Genomic DNA, 18,405 nt, shown 5'->3' with positions numbered 1-18,405 from the left:
AAACAAAACAAGAAAAGACTTGGTGCTACTTGTGCATAGATCATCTATCAAGATAGGTGATCTTGCCCGCAAACAGGGATATCAACAGTTTGCTTACACAGTCATGCCCTTTCCTGAAAATCGTGAAATCTTCTCTGATCTCTCAGTTTTTGCGTTGCAGCAGTGTTTTATAATTTGTCACTGCTCTAGAATCCTTCACTACACTCTGCATGAATCCGTCAAGCAGGACACAATTTGTTCACTGACATGATGGGGCTGCATTTGATGCTGGTTATCCTCTGCTCATGCAGGCAAGGTGTTGCAGTTTGTCACCGTAAAGCATCTCCTGATGTGTCTATGTTTGTATTGAAAGTAGCAAAATGAAAACTATAGTAATGTTCTCTCCAAGCTACAAATGCCAGTGGTGTCAAATAACTGTACAGCGTTACCATACTGAAACTCATACCACTTTGAGTGAGCGTCACTGCCAATTTTGTCGAGCTTAGCGCTACCAGTCTATATCACACCATGCAATGTTATTAGTGTGGCATTGTAGTTAACCACTCTCCCGCAGGCGCAACCAATCTTTTTGAGAACTGCCCCAGAAATATTGGTTACAACATAACTTCCTTGCATTATTGCTAGCAAGTAACAACTACGAAACGAGGGCAAGTCTCAGCAGAAATAATGAAAAAAGTTCCCGATTCAGCACTAAACCAAAGTCCCAGCTGACTTGAAAAACATAAAAGGGAAAAGTTTCTTGTATACGCACAACTCTTGGCATGTCCTGTTGCAAAGTGTGTGCCATGTGGCTGGCTGGAAGGGGTGAAATTTGATGCACTGCATGTTGGTGTCTACGAAGCCGGACCCATCGAGTGACCCACCACCTGTGGTGGCATCAAAGCTGCCCTCATCCTCTAGATAGGGCATGGACGATATGGCTGGGCCAGCCGTCGCTGCTGCTGCCGCCGCCGCTGCCACAGCTGCTGCTGATCCAGCTGTAGAGTAAACGAGCAATAAGGTAAAGGCTGTTTTTAGTCCTAGTTTAAAGTGCTTTCTATCAAAGGTAAAAAATCTTTAATTAGCCATAGAGGGAATCCCGCTACTTTCATGTTGCACTACTCAGAGTAACTCTGATAAAGGCTGCTCCTCGGTCAAAACATTAGCAAAGCCCTGTTACTGCTCGTTTACCGTGTGTCGGACTACTCTAAAAACATATGGTACCCCCAATGTCACAGTGATTTCTCTCCTGGCAGTTATATAGTGCTTAGGGCATGCCACTTTTGCATCCCCTCAGCTTCTGCTTTCCAACACAACCAGCATGCAATTGCACGCCCTCCATCTGGTTTAGTTATGTTAGCTACCAAGAGCAAGTACTGGCACAGCACAACCACTGCATAGTGGCATAAGCGAGGGCAGTGCTGGAGGAACACGTCAGCTGATCCAGCAACCTTTGCCAGCAAGACATGACCTCACAGGAATCCTGTCTCCTGTGAGCTTGTACCATTCAGCCTCTGAGTAACTTGGGCAAACACTCAGTCACAACCCTGCTTGTCATTCAAACATCCTCTCACAGTTTTTCTGAGGAACTGCTCTTCATGAATTCCCATATTCAGCACTGTTTTAATAGCGAAAGTCATTTGTGTTAGCATGTGTCACATTCTTCTGTTCCAAAAAGCATGGCTTGCTGTGCTCAGCTCTAATGCTGACTCCTTGTGATCATGGGAGCTGTGACCACCAAACCATCAATAATAACCTGACAATATGTGAACACATGAAAGATGGTATCAAATTCAATCCAACACCAGATACGCAGGTTTGGCATGGTACCTGGCTCCTGCTTGACTTGAATGAGGCCATTGGACTGACCCGAGTCAGACAATCGCCTCCGCTTGTGGGATGAGCTCCCAGGGCAGTCTGGCACTTGTTCGCACATGAAGTCATCTCGACTGCTGTGCACCAGGATGGTGTATAATCGAGGCAGAGAGAAAAGGAAAAAAGACAACAGAATGTTGGGATGCACAGAACAGGAGAGCTGATTATCTTTAAAATAATTCAGCTCCATCAAATTCATATTTGGTACACACACCAGTTCTGCAACAATGTACTGTCTACAAAGACTGGTGTTTGCCAGTGACTGTACTGAAAATGCTAACTGCTATGAATAAAAAGGAATCTCTAGAACACCACACAAATAATTTACAGGTAACCGTAATTCACAGAGCTGAGGCTACCTGCACAACTCAGTTTACTACTGTAGCTTGATGACCACAAAAAAAAAAAAACATCAACAATCCAATGCAATAAACTGTGTGACACAGGTTATCACCGTATATAAACAACAGCCTCAACCACTGTTTCAACATCACCATTAAAAATGCAAGCTATCCTTCAAATTCAGTCCAACAAATAACAGAAAAGGTCAACTACTGCTTGCTGCTGACATGTGAGAGCTGCAAAGAAACAATAACCATGATGCATCGTAAAGCCTAAAGCTAAGATTGTGTCCAGCACAAACCATATGGGCACATAGCTACAATACAATACCGCATGGAGTGGCATACGTTGAACTGGGTTGTTAAACAAATTGTGCTTCATAATTCATTGCAGTTATTCAACTGCAACTTCATGCGATTTACAAACCAGTGGCAGCATCTGTGGAGAGGCGCACGCACTAGCAACGTACCAAATTCCGTGTCCCTGCAGTTAGCAGCTGCTTAACTATCTGCACTGAAGTGCTGAGAGAGCTGCAACTTTTCAGTGTACAGTGGAACCTCGATTATACGACGTTCAGGGGACCGGGCGAAACCGTCGTATAATCCGGGTGTCGTATAATCGAAAATCAAAGAATGCGGCCAGTGGCGCTCGGCCTTTCGCCGAAAACTGTTGACCGGCTTCAAGCCCGCGGCAAGTACGCCAATCAGATTAAAAAAGACAAAACCCAGCATTTGTTTGAAACAGATTTGCAAAAAAATCGGTAATTTTTTTTTTTTTGCACCTTTGCCCAACCTCGGCGCATCAACTTTCTTTCAAGGGCTGCCACGTCCGGCAGTAGGTCGCCAACATCGTCGCGCGCAAGGGCAAGCAAAGCGCCGGATGTTGTCGACGCTCTGCAACACGTCCGCGTAACTAGGAATGGGAGCGCAAACCTCTGCATCGTTGTCCACTTCCTCTTCGTCGGAGGTTTTATCGTGGGGCACAAGCATCCATTACTTCCATTGCAAAAAGCGCCGTGGACGCCGCTGTCCTCGCTTGGGCGAGCGCGGCCTCGCCCGCTTATCTGTTTTTTCATCAGCGTCGGCTCCTGCCGACGCATCTGTTGCTGCCACGCGCGTCTTATCTTTTCTCTTTATCTTTCCTTTGATCTTTTAACTCTCCTCGGCAGCGGTGGTGGCTTGGCTCACGCCAGTAGGCGGGCCCGTGCGCTTTCCTTTTCATCCTTCTCTCAGTCGCAACAACAACACGCAGGCCGCGCCTCCTTGGGACTCCGACTGCACAGGCTCGACGAAAAAGAGAGCAAGTGCACTTGGCGGCCTCGGCAACGCTCTCTTCCGCGCAAAAACGGGGGTGCTTAGATTCGCATGCAGTTTTTTTTTTTTTTTTTAGAAATTTTTTTCCGAAAATAGGGGGGGTGGTTAGAATCGTGAAAATACGGTACATCCCGGCCTGCGTTTGCTGACGACCTTTTTTGACGGATGGTACGAGCCAGCCGTCGTACGAAGCGGGGTCCTTCTAAAATTTGCGTCGTATAACCGAGGTTTTTAATGCATTGTCTCTATGGTGGTTTTGCCGGGACCGCACAAATTCGTCGTAAAATGCGGGTCGTCGCATGACCGGGGGACGTATAATCGAGGTTCCACTGTATATGACTACACCTTTCCTCTACTCATGCCATGAATATCTGTCCACTCAACTGGCATGTGGCTTTGACATTCTTAGCTCTTTGTTCCTTTAGCTTCTTCTTAAGCAGTAAAGAAACAGTGTTTGCTCAGTAATTTGGGTAGGCTCTCAAAAATGAGGTATTATTTTAAAACTTCATGAGCAAATGGTTTGCGTTCCCAGCGCAGTCTGTCATGCAGGCATGCTTCCAATGAGCCTCCTATATAGACTGAGACTGGCAGTCACTTTCATGCAATGCTATATGCATTTAATTGGACTTGCAAACTCTTTAGACTGCTGTTCTTGACCTATCACTTAGATTATGAACCATGTTATCACAGTATGCCTTGCATATGTGTGCGGAAGACTGGCACTGGCTGCCTCCTTGGCATACTTTGAAAGCAGGGTACTTTCGAATGACCTTGTACATCATTTCTTGTTCAACAAGAGCTTCAATTCATGGTAGTGATTAGGCGAGTTCCTGATGTGCTTGTATATGTTCCCATCTCTTTTCTGTCCACATCATCACCCATCATAACCTTCTTTTTTCTCCTCTCTTCCCCTTCCCTAGTGCAGAGCAGCAACCCCATGCAGCTAATTATCCGTCAGGCTTGGCCTTTCTGCTGTTCTCTCTAAATAGACCTCTCTCTCTCTGTTCCAAGCCGCAACAGCTCCAAAGAATTTGTTTAAGTCGCATGCATGAAGAGCGTGACTCACCTCAGGTCTTCCATATCATGCATGTGTGCTCCTGGCAGGAACAATCTGTAAAGTGATTACCACCAACCATTTAATCATTTTGTATCTATTGGCTAAGCACACACAAAGCTCAATGCTGCAATGAAAACTGTTGACAACTACTTTTCTCACTCACCATCAATGATCATCATTGACAGCTGTTGTAGCCTCTTCAGTGACAGTAATCAAGAAATACTCAATTGTGTCTTTTGTGTGAAGCATTCATTTCAAGTTTTTGCACACACAACTGATGGCAGTGAAAACAGGAGCTGTTGGCATTGCTCTATGTGCCGTAATTACTGAATGCTGAGTGAACTTGTGTATCTCAAAACGGTGTACAAGTACACCAAAGGCATATATTGTACCTGTTTTAAGCATATTGTGCCAATATAACCACTGCTTCGAGATGTTGACATATCCACATGAATTCTCAAAAAGTAATCAAGAGGCAACCTTAAAATTTCAGTTGATAGTGTAATGAGCACGGCCCATAGATATACCTCAGACATGTGAAGTACATTCTCTTTAATAATATGGCATCCAGACCTAAGATGGACACATTAATAATATCAGTGATTAGTTGTTGGTTGAGTTACACTCATGATCAAGCACATGCAGCTTCGAAGATTTCCATCATAAGAATTCAAAACAGGCTATCCAGTCTTGGAAACCACTTCGTTTTTAAGTGATTCAATCCTCAGAAAAACAAATTTTCTGAGAAGAACAGCAAATGCACCTCTTGTAAAGTGGCGTCATGGAGCCCTGTTGAGAAGGCAGGCTTAGCATGCCAGGTAGCGCATTCAATAACTGCTGCTCGCTTTCAGTGGGATTTCCTGGCAGAAGCTGCAAGCCAAGGCCTCCACTGCTTGGGTCCCTGGGCTGGAAGCCCCCTGTGGCCTGCTGGCAGAGGCAGAGATGCAAAAGAAAGCAAAGCAAAAGGATAGAATTGGGATAAGTATAGCTGCTTGTCACACTGCAAGATGTGACAGGCTAGATAAAACAGTGCTTCTGATGTCTGCACATGATTTCAAACATTCACAGTAGGGCACAGCATACGAAACAGCCAAATGACTTCAAAACAAGAGCATAAGAGTGAAACAGTACTGAAGCAACTTGGGACTATATAAAAACTGAAGTGCCAGTGGCACAATAGCCAAAGACCACAAGAGGCCTCTACAACCTCGAGGTATTTGGAATGTTGCAACACTGTGGAATTGAGCAGCTACGGGCTGCATTCACCCATAATAAAGGCCATGCATGGCTTGGCCATGTCTTGCAGACAATTCATGAAGCTGAAAAACTCGAAAAAAAAAAAAAAAATGAAGGAGTGGGAGGGGGAACAGCTCTTATGCTACCATACATTTTGTCCATTCTCATGCACTATCACACCACTGTCCCCTCGTACTCCAACATCACTTGACAGCCCACCTATCAGCTATTTCCACTAAACAAGTAAGGTGCACGGCAGCAGATTTCCGTTTCACTTCATCTAGGCATACAAACCAGAAGGTGCCGCCGCGGTGGCTCAGTGGTTATGGTGCTCGGCTGCTGACCCAAAAGATGCGGGTTCGATCCCGGCCGTGGCGGCTGGAATTTCTTTGGAGGAGAAATTCTAGAGGCCCGTGTACTGTGCGATGTCAGTGCACGTTAAAGAACCCCAGGTGGTCGAAATTTCCAGAGCCCTCCACTACGGCGTCTCTCATAGCCTTAGTCGCTTTGGGACGTAAAACCCCCATAAACCATAAACCAAACCAAACCAGAAGGTGACCAAAAATGTTTATTGTTGTGGCATGCTGTTTGTACAAACCATAACTGCACCTTGTTCAAATCATTTCACAGTGTAGATAACTGGTCTGGACTCCATTGCACAATCACCTTATCGTCGCTTATTTATTTATTTATTTAGACATTTGCATGCTGATCATCCCACTACTGGTGGAATTCAGTTGCATATTGTGCTGCACTGTCAATTTGTACAAGTACTGCAGTACTGCAGGAAAGCTCGAACAGCAAGCGAGGCAGAAGGGGGGGGCATACCGTTGAATGGTGTGGTTGCTGATGCTGAGGGACCGCAGCAGCAGCTGAGGCCAGGTGGTAGGCACCATGCAGCGAAGAATGATGAGAGGCTGCCTGCCTCTGGCTGGGTGATGACTGCATTGCGTGGTTACCACCTGTCACCTTCGACCCGTCCGCTGCTGGAAGCAACCGTGTCAAGACAAATGAGTTGTAATGATTAGGAATGGACATAATTGCTTGCACGTGGCATCAGACATTTGTGCAGGTGGATTTCAACAAGGAAAGGTGCTGAAAACTAGCAAAGATATTATTTTTACTCCGAGATGCTTTCCGCCAAGATTGCAACTGATGCAAGCTGAATCTGCCATTACTAACCACCATCTTACTTTCTTCCCCCCTCCCCCCACCCCACCCCTCCAGGAAATGCATGCAGAAGGACCTGAAGTATGACCTGAAGGGTTTGTAATGTGTCATACCTGCGGGAGCTACGGAGGTCATCAATCATATCCCACAATGCATATGATACAACAGGGTCACCTAGTGAGAGGGAAAGCTTTCACCCATGAGGGCGATATCCAGCCAGACGCCTCTTTCAACAACAGCTGTGTCCTCCTGAAGTTCTGTAGTGCAAAAAAGCACCGCAATGTGACTACAGCATGTCATGTTGGCATGCCAAACAAAGGGAGTGAGATGAGCTGTCATGTAGCCTTCTGGCAAAGAGTCTTTCAAAGTCTTTCAGCTTTACCTTGTGCTGCTGTGGTACCAATAATGCATGTGTGCTCAAAGACTTGCCCCCATGCCTGAGTGCAAGCACTAAGGCCAAGTAGAACTCAAAATCTTTTTGAGGAAGTGTTGTTCACCAGTCATTTTCTGATTCCCATAATGAACACAGGTGTATGCAGTAGAGTTGGCTGTTTGTCCACACTAGCAAGTGTAATCACAAATACCTGCAACATTGCCATTGATATTTATAGATGCTTTTAGACTGAAGTGACCAGATAAATGATGTCAGATGTATAAAAGAATTCATTTGCGCACTGATTGTGTCATAGATGAGTACATATTTTAAAAACTGGAGTAAGAAACCCATGCACTGGCCTAAAATGGTCATCTTTTTATTTTTGCTTCCCTTTGGTGCCAGCTCTTGAGCAGCGCAGTGCTCTAACATGCTGCCTACCAAGCCCAATTTGACGTCTTGCTCTTTGTGCCTGCACTGCCATGTACGACCACATCTTTTCACACACGCATTTTGTAGGGTAAATTTTAGGCTATAACTGCATGGTACGAACTGTAAATCTTTGCAGGGTACAACAAAGCTACTGCCTGCATTTTATTCTCGTGACACACCAAAGACTTTTCAAGAATGAAAATACATTGTCCCTCCAGCTTCATTTCAAATTTTCACATTATATTCAATGGTCAAATATCTTATCAGGTAATGTCAGGCGGTACATCAATTAATCTAGACAAATATTCCCGGTGCATGCAGCATTTTCAATGATAATAATGGTTTTACTTTGTGATGCTATTCTTAAAACAAACGTTCAACTAGATATGCTGTACAGAGTTCGAACAGCAGAAATTATATCTTTCACTATGCTATTGGCAACTAATGTTGCTGGCCTCTCCATAACATTGAACTGTTGAGTGGCATATGAAGAACAATGCATGTTTAAATGATGCTCTTATATGTTCGAACATGCAAAACAAATAACAACAAAACAGCGTTTCTCATAAAACATCTGCAGCTTGTAGTCGAACCAAAGCTCATATGAATAAAGTAAGTTCCACTAAATACATGTGGCCCTAAGACATGGACATTTGTGGAGTGAATTGGCAACCACCAGCTTCTTATGTTTTGTCTCGGTGGGCAAAATATATTGCATGCTTCAAAACGGTGTTAAGAAATTTGGACACAGCTACGTAGCACCTAGTGTGCAGTCACTGGTATGAGCGCACATAGCCTTTCTTTTTCTTCTATTTCCCAAAAAAAAGAAATAAAGGGATGGCCACACTCACCATCTCCAGGTGGAGAAAAAGGAGGCTCAGAACCACTGTCCGGTGGACTTTCAGGAAGCTGGTGCTGCTGGTTTCCGTTTCTGGTAGAGATACCGAACAGGCATGCGAGTAAAACAGGTCAATTATTGAGACCCTCTGCTCCTAACTGTGGAGTGAAAGACACATCGGTAATAAAGTGCTTGCAGTTTAAACGGAAACTAAGAACAACGTTCCATCCAATATTCATTGGTTCTTAATAAAATTTTAAAAAATAAATAAATAAATAAATTTTATTAAAAAACTTTGAGATCACTGTGCCGACCCGCATTGAAGCAAGGTGAAAGCAACACACCACATACTATATCGGCATCCATGGCTATTTTGACGTCCATGTACTATATCGACGTACATGGCTATTTTGACGTCGAAGTGTAATTTTCACGTGTAATTAATTAACTAATTACAACTCCTTAACCAAATTTTTCCCACAGCAAGATCTCATCACACACTATCTACCACAATTAAACCTTTGCACATTTATTGTTACTGGATGACACAATCATGCAGACAAGTTTTGATGACGTGACATAGCCATTTAATGCTTTCGCATTAAAAGAAAGTGGGAGACAAATTGCAACTTGTAAAGCGATGTGGCCATTGCATGTGGTACGTATCACTGCTGAGGGCAGGAGCAAGCCATGAGTAAAATATTGTGCAGCATGTTTTGGCCACTGAAATCCGCGAAAAATTCCCCAAGGTTAGCGATGTCGCGAGACTCGCACCACAAGGCTTCCCAGCCAACCAGGGCCGCCTCAGACAATCAGATGTCGTGAAATTGCTTACGCATCGTCCTCCTGTTACGGAGTTGTTGCCAGTAGTTCTCAAAGAAACACTATCCAGTGTCGTCGTAAAGAAAACCACGTTTATGTCATGCATTCTCGATGAATAATAAAGTGAATGCTTCAATGTAAACTGATGTGTTGTGTGGCATGTTCGGTGTTTAACAAGGGCGTTTTAGATCTGCAGCGACAGCACCTCACAGGTAGCACAGAAATGTTATAAGAATATTATTTCTTTGTTGTCATCCACTGTTGCTACAATGTTCTGAATGTCATTTTATTCTAACTTCTCTAAAACTACATATATCTGTTGATATAAAGTATTGCTAACATCACTAGACTTTTATATAAAAATTAAACAACGTTAAACTAATGTTCGCACAATATTTTTGAAGGACCAGACTCGCCAATCATAAGACTATGCACATGAGCGCTAGCACGTGGCTTCAATAAATAACTTTGCGTGAAAAATGCTGTTACAAGTGAAACACTTGTGTCGTTACTCTGGGCTCATGCTTTTATATTACCCATGAACATTGCCCCCCGATGTGTTAGTGACGAACTGTTAACAAGTAAAGTTTTCCGAAAGGATGTGTATGACCTATGGCAGGCACGAACCAGTGGCGGTCCCAGAGAGGGGTTTTAGGAGGGGGATAGACTTCCGTATGCCAAGAAAGAAAAAAAAAGAAATGATTTTTATTTATTTTATTTACACAAATATTTTTGTGCGCTTTATTGTTGAAAGATAACTGGCGAATGATACAGATGTTATACCATTACTCATTCTTTGAATGTTAATGTTTACGCGAGCAATATTCATTTCGATACCACGGGAAACAAGCCGACGGCTGAGATAACCCGCCACGGCATATCCACGAAGGTCAAAGCACCTTCCCGGACATTTCATCAGTTGGATTAGCGGCCTTCATTACTGGGAAGTGGCTTTGTTCCGCCCCCAGTCCCCTCCTTCAAGGCGGCTGGTTGGCGCTCCTTGTCAAGCCAACAAAAGGGATTATCCCCTCGCTGGCGTCGCTGTCTCCCATGGTGGTATAAAGACATGAACGGGTGGCTCCTTGCTACCCCGACAAAGTTGCTGGCCCCCGCAACCGCAGGTGAATGGCACCACTGTCGCCGTGGTCGCCGCGCCGACGGCATGGCAAGACAACGGGGGGAAGAGGGGGGGGGGGGGGGGGGGGGGCACGGCAGGAACACGATGCCTCGGCATTCACTACGAATTGTGCTCACATAACTACCAACGTGTAGAACGTAGAATTGTGTGAAATAAGACAGGCGCTAATACGGTGAACGTACAAAGTAGGGCACTACTTGACGCATCACAAAGCTTTCCAGCTCTATGTCAAAAGTTACATCTCGCCCTATGACAGCCCGAAAACAGACGTTCGGGAAAATGTGCAAAGGCTTTTTTTCTTGAGGGGGGGGGGGGCGACTGCCCCCCCCCCCTCCCGCCTTCTAGGACAGCCACTGGCACGAGCACAGAGGTTTAGTTTCAGAGTTTTGTTAGAAACTGCACAACAACTGCTGCACTGCTTACCCCGTCCGTCCCACCCTGAATATTCTTATTGGTCAGGAAACAGGGAGTATTAAGTTACGACATACTACGACTGAGGATGCCGCTTCTATAGGGAGGAGAAAGTCTCTTACAGATCTATCGTGAAAATGCCTGACATGAGCCAGAGACACCTAGGTGGCTCTGCATGAGTGCGGCGTTCCAATCCGCAAGCTAGCTTTGCCGCGATACTACACCCACTGTGGCAAAGCCTACCTTGAAGCGAGGAGCGGCTCTGTCTTCGGCGTGCTACTCTAGTAAGGATTGTAACATCTAGCGGTTTGGGTATAATTATGAGAAATCTTCCGTTCAATGGCCAATATTCAGACTCACTCAATTTCAAATCACGATCTCTCGCTAGCGTTCCTTCCACGATAGCCCACGCTACAAAAACCAAGAATTTTGTGAAATGCGCATGTAAAATGCAGCGCTCGCCTAGAGCAACCAGGAGGAATTATTTTTTTTTAATTCTTTCTAACTGATCAAATAGCTGAGATGATTTTAAAAACTTTTAAACAGCTGAAGGTCTAATATATATTTTATCGATGTTGCACATGCCAGAAGCAACTCCGAAAGCCATAATTTTATAGTGGTATTGCGAAAATTCCTGCGCGTGGCAGAACGCGCGTGAAATCGATTAGTGTCGTGGTGAAGGCGATGGAACTAGGCGTAGTTGGAGCACAGCCGACAAGTAAGCTGCACGCAACTAACCGTGCCTGCGCGCGATTGATGGGGTCTGATCGCTGCAACTGCTGCAGCCAGCTGCTCACCGTAGTTAGGAAATTCGAAGCCTTTACAGAAAGGCAACATCATACACCATAATTAAAGTGATTACGTTTTTCAAATGAAGCAGGATGACCAGTCTATGTGAGGGCCATTTTTATTTTTATTAGTGTGAAACCTTCGCTCACATCATGGAGGAAGGAAAGAACTCAGGAGAGGCGGTTACGTCACATTTCTTGAAGCCGGCTCCTCTCAACTTACGTCTCAGCGCGCTTGCGCATGCGCAGCAGGCACTGTAGCAGACGACGCCGCTGCGCCCAGCGTTACTATTGGCTGCGCCGTCTGCCAAAGACTCCCAGTAGTTTTTGCGAAAGCACGTGACTTCCGGCACACTTTTTGGCGTGCAGTTCGGACAGCGAGGGCCTCTCCTGAGTTTCCCTTCCTCCATGGCTGAAGCGAGTATGACGTCTTCGCTTACCCGTGCGCTGTGCTGGAGTTTGCCGTGGGCTGCGGGGCACTGACGGCGGCGGCTGCTGTTGACTCCGCCTGGGAGAGCGCGCTCTGCAGCAGCGCGGCCACCGAGGGCAGCACGTCGCGCGGCCCCAGCGAGCCGAGGCCGGATCCAGCTGAAGGTGGCGGCGGCGGTAGTGTGGGGAGGCAGGGCCTCTTTCCCGACGTCGGTGGCTCCCCGCCGCTCACCAGCTCTTCCTGGAAGTAGCTGCGGGAGCATAGGGAAAAGCGGGTCACTGATTCTTCCCTACGTAGTAGTAGTGGCTTTTATTTTGCACTGAATATGGAAGGTAAAAGAATTTTTTCTACCCCGGCATCTGCTATCGCTGCTGGAAGCACCTGAGCTGGGGCAGCGGAAATAAAGGATAGCAGGCAGTGTGTAGAAGTGAGAAGAAAGAGGGGAGGGGATAGTAGAAAGGACAGGGGGAGGAGTTTCCCTATTCCCTTCCCGATTTTGCCTCGGTGGTTTCCTGTTCTGGCAGTAACATGGAGATTTGAGCTAGTTGGTTCATGTTCTTTACCAGCGCTGCAACAGGAACAGTGAACATGAAGAGACGCTTGTCCTTCCGTCTCTTCTTGCCATGGAATATACCTGCCATGGTTGTCAGGCGGTGTGTTACGCCGACGACTACGACGAGGAATGCAGGAAAGAGCGCCTAAGAGCTGCGCTCTAAAACAAAAAATTGCAATACAAAATAAAAATTCAGGGGGCACTTTGACTGTCTAAAGTGGGTAGAGGCGGAAGCGTTTTCCGCACCACCTTCGCTGTTTCTGTGGCACTGGTGGCGTCACATATAATTGAGTACAAATTACTAAGTGATGGCAAATCACTAATGAATGCTTAATTACTGATTAATTAACTGGTAATTAATGACGCTTAAGCTTCGCCTTTAGGAGTGGAACGCGACAGCGCGTTGTAGCGCTGCCAGGGAGTCCACGGAACGCCACCACCCGTTCGGCGCGATGCCTTGCCCTTTGAACGCAACGCTTTTTGAGGAAAGGAAATGGCGCAGTAATTCTCTGTCATCTCGGTGGACACCTGAACCGCACCGTAGAGGAAGGGAGGAAGTGGGAGTGAAAGAAGATAGATAAAGAGGAGCCGTAATGAAGAAAATGAAAATTGTATTTGAGGAAAGGAAATTACGCAGTAACTGTCTCACAAAATTCAGGGGGGCACTTTTTTGACCTAAAGTGTGCTCACTGATGTGTGGTTAAGATGTTAAGCTTCGCCCCTAAGAGCGGAACGCGACAGCGTCTTGCAACGCTGCCAAGGAGTCCACAGAACGCCATCGCCCATTCGGTTCTACGCCTCGCTCGTCGGTAAATTGGTTTTTGAGGAAAGGAAATGTATCTGTCTCTCATTTGTCGGTGGACACCTAAACCTCGCCGGAAGGGAATGGAGGAGGATGAGAGTGAGTGAAGACACCGTATTCACTAGACGCGCCTTTGTTCATTCCAAACCATTGAGCTGGCATGGCGGAGTGGATAGCATGCTCGTCTCTCACGCCGAAGACCGGGGTTCGATTCCTGAGCTCGACCAATTTCTTAATCGGTTTTATTTATCTATATGGCCTGACTAGTAAAGCTAATTAGGCTAATTGGGTAATTAAGCAATTAACTAAGCTCAGTCCCACTTACTTGGAGAATCACTATACGATCCCTTAATAGACGATATGCGAAATGCGCAGCGCCATCTCCGACGCTCCGAGAACTAAGTCCTCCATGTTGGCACGGTACAGAAAACGAAACCGCTGCCCAGCGTTGGGTTGAAACGGCTGCGCTTCGTTTGAAAAGTAAAATGCCGATGCAGTGTTGCGCTACCCTCTCCACTGTGAAAAGACACTACGATGCGTGCCAGAACTAGGTGCGTTCCAGCTTTTTGCTTTTCTATTTTTTTACTCCGTCCCAACGTTTTAGTAACACAAAACGCCATGCGAGGTATCATGTGTCAGCACGCGGATCAGTGCGCAGCTTTCGCTTTCTGCGCTGATTTTTGACAAATCTCTCGAGGTGATTTGCGTTTAAATTAAGATAAGGACCACAGCCTTTGTTGTCTCTGACCAAAATTAGAAGCCGATTTCGTGCATTTATCAACTCCCCGGTCGGGCGTGAAAAAATATAGACGCATACTTGAACAACGTAATAGAGAAGGCAATTTTTTTGAGCGGGCCAATCGCTCGTGCCGTGGCGAAATAAGTTCACTCGAAGAACCATATGCCGATTACTGCTTAGTTTGCTACGTGTTCAGTTAAGTTTTTGCCGCGTTCAATTAGTTTTAGAAGGGCGAGCAAACTCTCTGGACCATACGCATATGTTATGCGCGTTAAGGAGTCTTTGTGAAGCAATACACCCTACGTATAAAAACTGAGGTGCGAATGCTTTATTTCTTGAGGATTCCTATACCTTCCATATCTGCGGCGACGAAAATCTAAAAAAAAAGTAGCGAATAATATAGCTACTTTATTATGAAGGAGGGACGCATTTCTAAGCTAGAAAGTTCGTTCAACAGTGTTCTGAAAACGCTTCAGGCCATCAGATTGGCAAGCTTCAACAGCTTGCTTCGCAACAAAGCCATTTGTCCAAGTTTGGGAGTAAGCTAACTAAGTTTCGGAAGCAACCGAACATGCTAATTTCGCCCCTGCACACACAACTTGACCAGCGTATCGTGTCCGTGCAGGCACCTACAGCTGTACGCTCTTCCTCTAATCAAGCCGCCGCGGAAGCTCATTGCTTATCTGAAAAAAAAAAAAAAAAACTGCGTCTTTGCTTACATTTTGAATTATATGTGCCCACTCTCTTGGTAATATCGATTGACAACATCGCAATACTCGCTTCAACTGCGTCTTAAGCAAGAGGCGGTTTCAACGAATTGCGGCGAAAATCAACCAACGCCGGGCTCTGAAACGGTGACGTTGAAAACCGCAGATGCGCATTGCACATTACAGTAAAGGAATTGAATTACGCAGCTGGTCGAGGGTCTTGTGTGATTATACTGCAATGCACGAAGCTCCTGGCGTCGGCGCGAACGAAAGTTCGCACTATCACAGAAGTTTGTCAACACACGTGCGCACTCACCGCAAAATAACCGCTCGCTACCCTACCAGATGAATTCACGTCCACCTGGGAATAAAATAGCCATGATAATGCGTGATGCTTGAACTGGTGCTTTAATGCGAGCATTAAAACGACAACAGCACACGGTCACGGTTCGACTTTCCAACCCACTTTCGAGTGCCGATTATTGCGATCATCAGCACCAGACTTCAAGCGAAGCTGAGGACGCGGTAGGAGTAAGCTGGCGCTTATTGAAAGCACCTACATTTAGTCAAAGATCAGCTGTGAAAACAACGCAGCAGCTGAAGCTTGCCTGTTGAAATTCCACTCGCAAGAAGAAAGTACGCATAGCAAACGATGCACCAGCTCGACGAGCTCGACCGCGCCAAGATGGAAACCGGAAGTTGTGGGCGCGGTGTTGCCAGACCGCCAAGCAATTTCGCATATCGTCTATTGGTTGCATGGTTACTAGCCAAAGTACAATTGGCCCCGTTTGAAATTCGCGCACTGTGACGTCACGACCGTTTCCACCAATTGAAAAGCGTGACATTTTCTGTCGACAACTGCTGCTTACAACGATGAGACATTAAAGGCTTCCGCCTTAAAACTCGCACGACGGTTACGAGTGTATAACGCGAATTTTTTAGCGCTAGCTGCTGTGTGAAAGCAAACAACTTTTCAGGAACACTCCATGCTGCTACTACTGGCCCCGCAGCGTCTTGACGCGCTGGAAAATTCGCCGGGAGTCATCACAGCCCGTGCTCTCGCGAGAACATACACTCAGTGTCGCTACTGGCACGGCAGCGTTTCGCACGCTGCCAAGGTCGCCCGTCGTAGCAGGTGGTCTGTGCTGCGGACGGCGCCGACGCCGACGGCGCAATATTGATGAAAGAGCTGAAAAGAGCTAGCGCTCTAAAACGAACATGCCAAGAATCCTGTGGTCATCATCGCGTGTTGTCCAAAATATCTTGTTTCCTCTCGTCTTTGAATGAATAATATCTTGCTTATGAAGTGGTGTTATTTTTTATTACGTGGAATGTTTAACTTCTCCCCTGGCGGCGATACCATGACAGAGTAGTCTTTTTTTTTCTCGAACTGCGGCGAACATTTTCGACAACTCTTACAATGTGCCGACAGGTGAGAGTAAGCAGAACTGGATAAAGAATTTTCATGTTCTTTAAGACGCGAGTTAATGAAGCGCCCTGCCTGCCCTATGTGAAATGTTCCACATGGCAATGGGAGCTGGTAAACGACAGCGGTCTAACACGGGGTGAAACGCCTCACATGTCTAATTCCACAATCATTAGTGGCATTCCACACACCTTTTGAATATTCTGTAGACAGCCTGCTATTCCATACTATCACGCACGATGCAAGCAAAAGGGAAGCTGACCGCGATCGAGCGCTACAATCCTCGCTCCGCGTCTAATTTGCGTGACATAGCAAGGCATTTCATCATTTACAAAATGAACAGGGCTTGAAAGTTGGCGGCAGACTTGCAGAGCGCATCCGCGTTACCTCGCAGATTTCGCGAGGCGGCGCTGCAGGACACGCACTACATTGTTCCTTTCATCTGCAGTGAGGTCGCTGACGCTTTCGGGCGGCCATCATGCCGTCGGAGTCTAACCCTTTCCGCCTGCCTTTCACTTTCTCGTAACACCCTTCTAGACTCTCTACAGACAAATCCCAGAGAACAGTCTATAGGCAACACAAATGCTATAGAAAGTCTAATATACAATTTAGATTTATGGCCATACACATTTAGTAAACTTTTAGCTACACTATGAATAGATAAAAAGAAATATCTGTAGGAAGGCAATAGTCTATAAGAAGTCTATAGACTGTCTGTAGACCATTTTTATAAGGGAAAGTCCCAACAATCACGAGGAAAACAATGAACAGCCCGAAAACGGGCCATAAAACCTCATACAGAAACGCACCAAGTCAACAGAAAATACAGCAAGGCAGCTAGCTGCCATACCGCGGGGTTAGCTCTAGAAAAACGCTGTTTACTTCGGAAACTCGAACTTTCGGACTTTTCTATTTCGAAAAAGTGGTCACAAGCGTTAGTCCAATAGGAAGGCTGGCTGCTCTTCATAAAAATACGAATAAAAATACGAAATTGGCCGGCAGCTGTAGTCCCTGCCGTCACTTTCACTTCGGCCAGATAACAAGCAAGTGCTATAGCGATTACAGTTCGGCTACACACCATGCACCGAGTCTTTTCGCCGAAAATTATTCCGAACAAAGTCGGGGACACTTTTCGGGAGAAACAAGATCGTTTGCGGACAACCGGAAGGTGCGGCCAAAATTCGGGAGTCTCCCGAACGTTTCGGGGGAGTTGGATTACTCCAGAGAAAAAGGGGTACGCAGTACCCCCAAATCACCCCCCCCCCCCCCCCCCCCCCCCCACGATGTAGCCCCAAATCAGTACCCCGGATCAAAAAGTGGTAGCAGTATGCCTCATCATTAGGGTGTTCTGTGCAGCACCCCCGAATGATCCTCCCCCAAGTACCGCCAAACCAGTACCCCCGAATCAAAAAGTAGTACCAGTATACGGGTGTTCGGTGCTGCGCACCTTTTTGTTTTTGTTGATTCCTTTTCTGATTGTTTACCTACATCTTTACATAGCAGATCGTAACAGATGCTGTCCTATGAGACGCTAAAGCACCCTTAATCTAACTTATCAACGAGTGACAGTACCAATAAGGTTGTGGTATAGCTACACCAGCCACTAGGCGCTGGGGATTTTTCCCGGCCTGAAAAAACAGACACCATTCCACATTCAGCTCCCAATAATGGGGACGCAGCTCCTGTGTGTGTGCTCTTAACCTAAACTGCCGAAGACAGAAAGGATGAACCAGCGCTCACATGTTGTCGTTGTTGAGGTAGTCTTCGAGCTGACTGAAGTCGAGGGCCTCGTTGTCGATGCCGCCGAGGTCAGTCCGGCCTGCAAGGGAGAAAAAAAAAAGAAAAAAGAAACGACGTTCACGTTAACTTAGTACAAAAGGCAGAAGCAAGCGACGGTGGTTTTTAGCCAGCGGTGAATAAGGCGAAAACAGACTAAAACGACCGACAAGAACGTCGACCTCCGCCGTTGCGCAT

At 46.2% G+C, this 18,405-nt stretch overlaps 1 protein-coding gene across 7 annotated transcripts in view; it reads right to left on the bottom strand.

Annotated features, from left to right (window-relative positions):
• The window catches only part of LOC149371179 (uncharacterized), a 113,081-nt gene that overhangs the window by 24,328 nt on the left and 70,348 nt on the right, over positions 1 to 18,405 (bottom strand). For 2 of the 7 annotated variants that reach the window (XM_089564854.1, XM_089564819.1), the window contains exons 2-9: positions 18,172 to 18,250; positions 12,215 to 12,454; positions 8,629 to 8,708; positions 6,631 to 6,788; positions 5,330 to 5,493; positions 4,576 to 4,620; positions 1,810 to 1,931; positions 752 to 977 (exon numbers count right to left, since the gene is read on the bottom strand). In XM_089564854.1, coding sequence (XP_089420980.1) covers positions 752 to 977; positions 1,810 to 1,931; positions 4,576 to 4,620; positions 5,330 to 5,493; positions 6,631 to 6,788; positions 8,629 to 8,708; positions 12,215 to 12,454; positions 18,172 to 18,250 — 1,114 coding nt within the window. The remainder of the gene's footprint in view (positions 1 to 751; positions 978 to 1,809; positions 1,932 to 4,575; positions 4,621 to 5,329; positions 5,494 to 6,630; positions 6,789 to 8,628; positions 8,709 to 12,214; positions 12,455 to 18,171; positions 18,251 to 18,405) is intronic. The other 5 variants (XM_089564843.1, XM_089564838.1, XM_089564848.1 and 2 more) reach the window with 5 other exon arrangements.

The sequence above is a fragment of the Amblyomma mixtum genome, chromosome 1 (assembly GCF_055824585.1).
Source record: "Amblyomma mixtum isolate Tamu chromosome 1, ASM5582458v1, whole genome shotgun sequence".
In the NCBI taxonomy this organism is placed as follows: Eukaryota; Metazoa; Arthropoda; class Arachnida; order Ixodida; family Ixodidae; genus Amblyomma; species Amblyomma mixtum.
The sequence above is the reverse complement of the archived record's forward strand: the minus strand, read 5'-3'. Positions and strand labels throughout refer to the sequence as shown.